Below are 9,294 nucleotides of genomic sequence, written 5' to 3' on the forward strand. Positions count from 1 at the left end.
ACGAATGTAGATACACCCTGAGCAGGGAGACGTTTCATCAGAATCTGGAACTGTCAAATCAGAAACGTGAATTCAGGAAATACTCATGTTTCCATTCTGGAACTTGAGACAGAACTGGAAAGCCGGAGCTGTTGCTGAAATAACATGGGCTGAATCCACACACCCGCAGGGTGTCCCGGCATTGCGCTAAATGTTCGCTAAACACCCGGAAGTGTAGCGTCTTTCTAGCGTGATTTCTAGCGCTAGAATCGCGCTAGAAAGATGCTACACTTCCGAGTGTTTAGCGAACATTTAGCGCAATGCCGGGACGCCCTGCGGGTGTGTGGATTCAGCCATGATTTGGGGGTCAGAAGGAGATACAGAGAAAGAAAGGATGGGAGAAGTGGCATTTCGGAAATGCAAACTATTGGCTAGCCCTGGATTATATAAGACCTTGCGGCTGATCAACCACCTTGTCTACTGCAGAGAAAACAAATTCTGCTCAATCCAAAGCAAAGTCTTACTTGGTGGCATGTGGTTTTTCAATTGTGTGTGCTTTGTTTTATGGCTCTCATTATTGGGTGATATTAATAATAATAATAATAATAATAACATTCGATTTATATACCGCCCTTCAGGACAACTTAATGCCCACTCAGAGCGGTTTACAAAGTGTTATTATTACCCCACAACAATCACCCTGTGAGGTGGGTGGGGCTAAGAGAGCTCAAGAGAACTGTGACTCGCCCAAGGTCACCCAGCTGGCTTTAGTTTTCTAATGGATCGGATTTAGTTTTCTAATGGATCGGATTCCCAGTTGGCATGAGCTCAGTTTCCCAGCAGCATGCACAATTCTCTATTTAAATTTTAAAATAAGAAAATGTTTTAACTTACTTTCTTTTAACAGCAGATCTGTTTCCATAATCGAATTGCAAGGTATCTGAGGGTGTGTCTGTACACACACAGACACACAAACATACAGATACCTTATATATACCTTGTATATATATGTGTGTGTGTGTGTGTGTGTGTGTGTGTGTGTGTGTGTGTGTGTGTGTGTGTACATCCCCCAAAAGTCAGATACAAGATCTGAGCTTTTAATGAATATTTAACTTTTCATCTTTTTAAAAACAAAGTGAATATAGGTACGTTTACAGAAACTTTGTGAAAACTGACACCCTTTGAGGTGGGTGGGGCTGAGAGAGCTCTGAGAGAGCCAAGGTTACCCAGATGTCTTCAAGCAGAGGAGTAGGGAATCACACCCGGGTCTCCAGATTCAAGTCCTGCCACTCCTAACCACTATACCAAACTGGCTCTCTTTATAAAGTGTTTCTTTATGTCTCAAAGTGATTCTTTATGTCTCATGGCCCTAGACCAGGCCTGCGGTGGAGTCCTCCTCCCCCATCATGTCCTTCTTGAAGTTCTCCAAGGACACTTTTCTACAGTTGTAGGGGAACACTCATACTGAGAGAGTTCCTTTCCCCAGATCTGAAAATCTTGCCAGCTCTATATCCTGCCAGATAAGCAACTAGAGGCTGAGATCTCAGTCCTTGCCCAGTTCCTGGATGCCATGATTGGATGGCTGAAGGATAGCTGGCTGAAGATAAATCCATCAAAACCAAAAATCAGGTGGCTGGCTCACTCCATGATGATAGTGGACAGCACTCTTCCATCATTTGATGGGGTCCAGCTTACAGTGATGGATTCTCTCAGGAGTTTAGGAGCATGGCTGAATTCTACAAGTAACCATGGTGGCAAGGTTGGCATTTTTCCATCTCTGCCATACTCACCAGGTATCCCTGTAGTTGTCTTGGTCTGACCTTGCCACAGTGATTCATACTATAGTCACCTCTTGTTTAGATCACTGTCACTCTCTGTGTGTAGGGCTACCCTTGAAAATATTTCAAAAACTTTAGCTGATGCAGAATACAACTCCCATATTGCTGACCAGTATATTGTGATCAGTTCATATCGCTTTGATTTTGAAGCAGCTGCTCTGGTTTCCAATTGGTTTCCAAAGTAAACTCCAGGTATTGGTTTTAACTTTTAAAGTCTTTAATGGTCTGGGACCCTGATACCTACAGAACCGCTTCTCCCAGTATAACCCCTCTCCCCGTGTGCCCTATGGTCCGCAACCCAGGGCCTGTTGATATTTCCTGGCCCTAGCGCTGCTCGACTCTCTTCAACCAATGGGAGGGCTTTTATTGTTATGGCTCCCTCCCTCTGGAATACATTAATGGAAGAGACTTACTCCTCTAGGATTTGCTGAAATTCTGGCGGGCTTGCAAAGCAGAGGTGTATAGTCTGGCATTCGGATGCTGATATTGATTGGCTTGACTGATCTATAATGGACAATGGACATGAATAGGGTATAATGATGGTGCTGTCCTTTGTGATTTATGGGTTTTAATGTTTTTTCTGCTATTATATTGTATTATTAGTTTTAATGTTTATATTTATGCTATTTTATTTTTTTATTGTTTATTTGATTATCAGACTATTTTTAAGTACTGGTTATTTTATATCTTACGTTATAAACCGCCTCGAGCACTAAATGTGGTCGAGGGGCAGCGTAGAAGACAGACAGACAGACAGACAGACAAAACAGAGCTGCTAGAGACCAAAGGTTATCAGATTCAAATAAAATAAGACATGCTGGTGGTAGAAAGTGCCCTCAAGCCAGAGTTGACTTATTGTAACCCTTGGTGCGTTTTTATGGCAAGATACTAACAGAGGTTTGCCATTGCCTGCCTCTGCAGCCCTGGTCTTCATTGGAGGTCTCCCATCCAATTACTAACCAAGGCTAACCCTGCTTAGCTTCTGAAAGCTAACAAGATCAGGCTTACCTGGGCTATCCAGGTTAGGGCAAGACAACACATAACTGTAAAATGAATAATAGAATTCAACATATGGGGACTCTTAAGATAAGACATAACAGTTCCCATATGTTGAAATCTATTATTTAGTTTACAAGTCGAGGACCAAATAGATTCCATCTACCACTCACTTGGCTATATGCAGATTATTTCTCTGGAAGAATTTTCCTTCTGCAGAAAGCACATTCCATCCTGTTACCCTGGGACCAGGGAGAAGTACATATATGTGGCGATTCACACATGTACCCCCAACAAAGAGTCCTTGGGTACATGAAACATTCAACAGAGATTGCAAATTGATGTGGTATTTTCTCATAAAATAATGAGATGGTTGTTTTAAAACTGGAGTTTTCAGATCAAGAGGGTGTGTTCATGAATTTCTCTTGTTCCGATTCTGGAACATGAAACAAAGCTGGAAGCCAGAGGTCTTGCTGAAATGACCTCATTGGCTGTCAGAAGGAGATATGGAGAAACAAATGACAGGAGAAGGGGCATTTCCGAAATGCAAACTAGCTGGCTTACCTTGGATTATATAAGCACTTGTGGCTAATCATAATCAACCACCTTGTCCACTGCTAATACAGAAACAAATTCTACTCAATCCAAAGCAAAGATCTAGTCGGTGTCATGTGGTTTATCAATTGTGTCTGCTTTTTTCTATGGCTCTTATTACTAGGTGAGTAATAGTTTCTCAATGCATCTGATTCCCAGTTGGCATGCGCTCAATTCCCCAGCATCATAGAAAACTATCTATTTAAAATTTTAAAATGAAAAGAAAATGTTTTAACTTTTTTTAAAAAAACAGCATATCTCAGCTTCCGTAATGGAATCTGAAGGTATCGGGGTGTGTGTGTATGTGTTTGTGTGTATCTGTTACTCCTTCTCCCCACAAAAGCCAGATACAAGAGCCAAGCTTTTAAATAATATTTAAGTTTTAAAATTAATATTTAACGTTTGATCTTATTTTTTTAAAAAAATAAATATATATACGTTTACAGCAGCTTTGAGAAAACTGACATTCAAACTCACAATTTCTAAAATTGAATTGACCTTTCTGATTTAATGACAGTGTTGCCACTTTAATAAATGTTCCATGTTCCCAAGAATTTTTCTGATTTTATCTATATGGTGAATGAGGGCCAAGCTACAAGTGACGAATGACACTTGAATAGCAAGTGTATTTCTCCCTGTTCACTTGCCCTCCACTCAATCCACTTGCCGTTCAAGTGTCATTCGTCACTTGTAGCTTGGCCCTTAGAGATCACCATTTTTGCCCACAGGTCACAAAATAAATTTCATTCATATTAGGTCAAATTCTCTGTAATCTTGAGATATGCATAATTTTGTACCTGTGGTACATAGATCTGCTTGGAATGTTTCCCGTCCAAAATTCTTTTCTTTTTTCAAATCAGGTTCTTCTGAATCAGTCACTTTGACTCAGCCTACAATGATTGGAGCGTTGCCTGGAAGCTCAGTGACTCTTGACTGTGTGGTATCTGGATTTGATATCAATAATCATCATATGCACTGGGTCCGTGAAGGAAAGGAGAAAGGCCTAGTTTACATAGCAGGCTTCAGGACTGGATACACCACATATATTGCCAATGAATTTAAGGGCCGAGTGACCCCTTCCACCAGTGGTTCCACAGCGAAACTAAGAATAGATGCTCTGAGAGTTCAAGATACTTCCATCTACTATTGTGCTAGAGAATACACACTATCATATAATAGGCTTTTTTCCATACAATATCCTTTAGGGGATCTGAAACATCTCAGTCACTGTAGTTCACTGTTTCCCACCCCGCCTTCCTTTCATTTTTTTTCATTTCCTGACTTGAGCAGTATTTTGATGATAGCAGCTGGTGCAGCCCCAGGATATTTGGACTTCTTCACTGTCATGGTGGGTTGAAAAAGGAAATGGTTGGTGTGGTTTCTCATCTGTTTCATATGACATCATTAATCTCTTGTTAACTGATGTGCCATCTTGGCAAATAAGAGTGTTCTCCTGCATATTCCAAACATTGGTGTTTGATCTAAGAATGTAGGTTAAGTACATTGACTTAGAGCTAAACTAAAAGTGGCAGTGAAAATGTGGCTGCCATCAGTTCAGCGTCTCCATTTTTAAATGATAACAATAATAACATTTGATTTATATACTGCACTTCAGGACAACTTAATGCCACGCGCAGACCGATTTACGAAGTGTGTTATTATCCTCATGGCAATCACCTTGTGAGGTGGGTGGGGCTGAGAGAGCTATGAGAGAGCTGTGACTGACGTGAGGTCACCTAACTGGCTTCCAGTGGAGGAGTGGGCAATCAAACCCGGCTCTCCAGATTAGAGTCCTGCCATTCTTAACCACTACATCAAACTGGCTCTTTTTCTAAAGTACTTAAAACTAGCCAAAAAATTATTTGTTAAAAAACTCAACAAACTCTACACTAGAGTACATGTTGCACATGATTGGTAGGTCTGCATGTTTTTGCCAAAAGGTATGTGTTTTCATGCAACCATAATTTCTTTTGATTATATATTCCCATAGGGTACTCTTTTCATTTGGCAAGAAAGGAGATATGTTTCTGAATATTTTTGAAGACCTCTTTTACTTCTTCACTATGGATAATATATATAAAAGGATTGAGTAAAGAGGCCACTATGGTGTGAAGACCTTGACCTGGATAGCCCAAACAAGCCCAATCTCATCAGAGCTCAGAAGCTAAGGAGGGTCAACTTTGGTTAGTAATTAGATGGAAGACCTCCAGGGAAGACCAGGGCTGCAGAGGGAGGCAATGGCAGACTACTCCCATTTGTTGTCTTAAAACCCCCACCAGGGGTAGCCATAAGTGGGCTATGACTTGACAGCACTACAACTTTTTGTAGAATCCTAATGATTGGATTTTGTCAGGTAGAAGATATAAGAAAATGGAACATCTGTAGAAGATAGATGTCAAAGTCATATGAGTCCGGCAGGTGGAAATGTCTTTTTTATAGGCCAGCAGCATAAAGGATGCGTAATATGGTAGTGATGATACAAAGGTAGGAAATTATGGTTAACATGAGGGAACTCAGGATTATAATGGAGGTTGAAACATAGCTCAACCACTCAAGCACTGTGGTGTCCTTACAAGCTGGCCTCAGGAATGGTATGAGATCACAGAAGAAGTGGTTAGTGATATTTGGACCACAGAGAGGAAGCTGACATGTGACAATTGTAGATGGAAGGAGAGACAAGAAAGCTGCAAGCCAATTTGCAATAGCAAGCTGAAACGATGATAGCGGATGGGGTCCAGCTAACAGTGGTGGATTCTCTCAGGAATTTGGGAGCACAGCTAGATTTTACAAGCAAGTGTCCATGGTGGCGAGGTTGGCATTTTTTCATTTCTCCCAAGCCTACCAAAGCCTGTATTTGTTGTGGTCTGACCTTACCACAGAGATTCATACAACAGTCACCTTGCGTTTAGACCACTGTAACTCACTCTATGTACGAGTACCCTTGAAAACACTTCAAAGATTTCAGTTGGTGCAGAATACAACTGCCAGACTGCTGACCAGTACACTGTGGTCACTTTGATTTCGAAGCAGCTGCCCTGGTTTTCAAATTAAATTCAAGGTGTTGGTTTTAACCTTTAAAGCCCTTAACGGTCTGGGGCCCTCATAATTATGGGACCGCCTCTCCCAGTATAATCCCCTTGCATGCCCCATGGTCCACAACTCAGGGCCTGTTTGAGGTTTGTGGTTCCTGGCTCTAGCCACAGTGAGGACTTTTATGGTTATGGCTCCTTCCTTTGGAATGCATTAATGGAAGAGACTCCCTCCCTCTGGAATTTGATGAAATTCAGGAGGACTTCTAAAGCAGAGGTATTTAGTCTGGCATTTGGATGCTGATACGGATATTGTCATTGACTTGACTGACCTATAATGGACAATGACCATGAATAGGACATAGTGGTGGAGTTGTTCTTTGTGATTTATGGATGTTAATGTTCGTTCTGCTATTATATTATATTGTATTATCAGTTTTAATATTTGCATTTATGCTATTTTATTATTGGATTGTTTGTTGAATCAGACTATTTTAAAGAACTGGTTATTTTTATCTTATGTTATATATTGTTATATACTGGTTACTTTATGTTATTTTATATTTTATGTGAGCCTGGGCAGATTGTGAGGGGGGAGGTAGAAGAGGTTGCATCAATGCTTTCTTTTCATGGACTTTCTTATATGCCCAGGATGGTGCTGATCACTACCTTGGGGTTGGGTGGTGGTTTTCCACAAGCTGGTTTGGCTAGGGATCCTGGAGGTGTTTCGCCACCTTCTGGGGGTGGAGCAGGGGTACACTGGGGGTGTATTTGTGAATTTCCTACATTGTGCAGGGGTTTGGACTAGATGACCCTAGAGGTCCTTTCCAACCGTATGATTCTATAATTCTATGTTGTAAACTGCCTTGAGCACTAAATATGATGGAGAGGAGTTGTAGAAGTTAAATAAATAAATGAATAAATAAATAAATAAATAAGTAATAGGGCTGCAAGAGACTAAAGGTCATCAAATTCAAATAGAACAAGACATATCAGTTCCTACATGCTGATTTCCATCATTGAGTTTATAACACTAGGGCCCAAACAGGTGGAGGAGTCTACTGAATAGCACAATACCACAATGGGTTTCACCTACCACTCAACTCAGCTATGTGCAGAGTATTCCCCTGGAAGAAATTCCCTTCTGCGGAAAGCAATTCCATGCTGTAATCCTGGAACTAGGGGGAAGTACATATATGTGGTCCTTCATACATATACCCCCAACACAAGATCCTTGGGTACGTGAGAATTTGTACACAGATGACAAATTTGTGCGGTATTTTCTCGTAAGTTTTGTTTTAAAACTAGAATTTTCAGATCAAGAGGGTGCCTTCATGAGTGTCTCTTGTTCCGAATCTGGAACATGAAATGAAGCTGGAAAGCAAGAGGCGTTGCTGAAATTACCTAACTGGCTTTAGAAAGAGATACGAAAAACAAATTATTGGAGAAGGGGTATTTCTGAAATGCAAACTAATTGGCTTGCCCTGGCTTATATAAGTGCTTGTGTCTGATCAACTTCCTTGTCCACTCTAAACAGAGAAAATAATTCCGTTTTATCCAAAGCAAAGATCTTGTTGGAGTCATGTGGTTTTTCAGTTGCGTGTACTTTGTTCTATGGCTCTCATTATTAGGTGAGTAATGTCAGCCCTGGGTTTGGCACTAGTTTAGTTTCTCAACTGATCTTATTCCCAGTTGGCATGAGCTCAATTCCCTAGAATCATACAAAAGATTTGTTTTAATTTTTAAAATGAAAACAAAGTATTTTTACTTAGTTTAACTTATTTCTTTAATAGCAGATCTCAGCTTTTGTGATGAAATTTAAGGGTATTGGTAGAGACTTTTTTCTTCAACTTTATGGATGAAGCTGAATTTAGGATCTGAGTTTTTAATTAATTTTAACTTTTGATCTTTTCTTAAAAAACGAATGTATGTGCATTTACAGCAACATTCTGCAAACTAGAAGCTGAACTCAATTTCTAAATCCAAATTGTTTGACTTTTGTGTCTGATGTAATGATGGAGTCACCATTTTAACTTGATTGTTTTCTATGTCCCAAAGATCTTCTCCCATATTAACAAAATGATCAATGAGAGATCAACATCTTGTTTCAGCTGTACTAATTGATAGGTCACAAAATGGGTTTCATTCATGTTAGGTCAAAATCTAGCCAATCTTGTGACATGTATACAAATTGTGAATTTGGAAGAGACATGGTGCAGAGCTCTACTCTGAATGCTTCCCATCCGTTGGTCTAATGCTTCCCACCTTTTTTGAAACCAGGTTCTACTGAAGCAATCACTTTGACTCAGCCTGCAGCAGTTACAGCTGTGCCTGGAGGCTCAGTGACGCTGGAATGTGTGGTATCTGGATACAATATCAATGATCACCACATGAGCTGGGTCCGTGAAGGCAAGGAGAAAGGACTAGTTTTCATTGCAGCCTTCAGGTCAGGATACGACACATACACGGCCAACCAATTTAAGGGCCGAGTGTCCCCTTCTACCAGCGGCTCCACGGCAAAGCTAAAGATAGATGCTCTGACAGTTGAAGACACTTCCATCTACTATTGTGCTAGATAATCCACAATGTTAAAAAATGGGCTGTTTTCTATACAAAATCCTCTAGGGTACCAGAAACATCTCAGCCACTGTGTGTTTTTTTCTTCCTTTCATTTCTTTTACTTCCTGATTCGACCAGATTTTAGAGGAGAGCAGCTGCTCCAACCCTGAACTTTTGGACCTCTTCACTTTCGTGGTGAGAAGAAAAAGGAAGTGGTTGGTGTGGTCTCTCATCTGTTTCAAAAGAGGTGCTGAGATATAAGGTCAAACTCTCGAGTTAATTGAGAAATGATAGTCATC

General features: G+C 40.5%; 1 gene segment (V, D, J or C); it reads left to right on the plus strand.

Moving 5' to 3' along the window:
* The first annotated feature begins 7,992 nt into the window (after positions 1–7,992).
* LOC129339859 (igW heavy chain V region W26-like) lies at positions 7,993–9,015 on the plus strand. The segment is given in 2 exon segments: positions 7,993–8,067; positions 8,717–9,015. Coding segments are annotated over 2 exon segments (348 nt in total).
* Positions 9,016–9,294: the final 279 nt, after the last annotated feature.

This window comes from Eublepharis macularius, chromosome 12, assembly GCF_028583425.1.
Source record: "Eublepharis macularius isolate TG4126 chromosome 12, MPM_Emac_v1.0, whole genome shotgun sequence".
Taxonomy (NCBI): domain Eukaryota; kingdom Metazoa; phylum Chordata; class Lepidosauria; order Squamata; family Eublepharidae; genus Eublepharis; species Eublepharis macularius.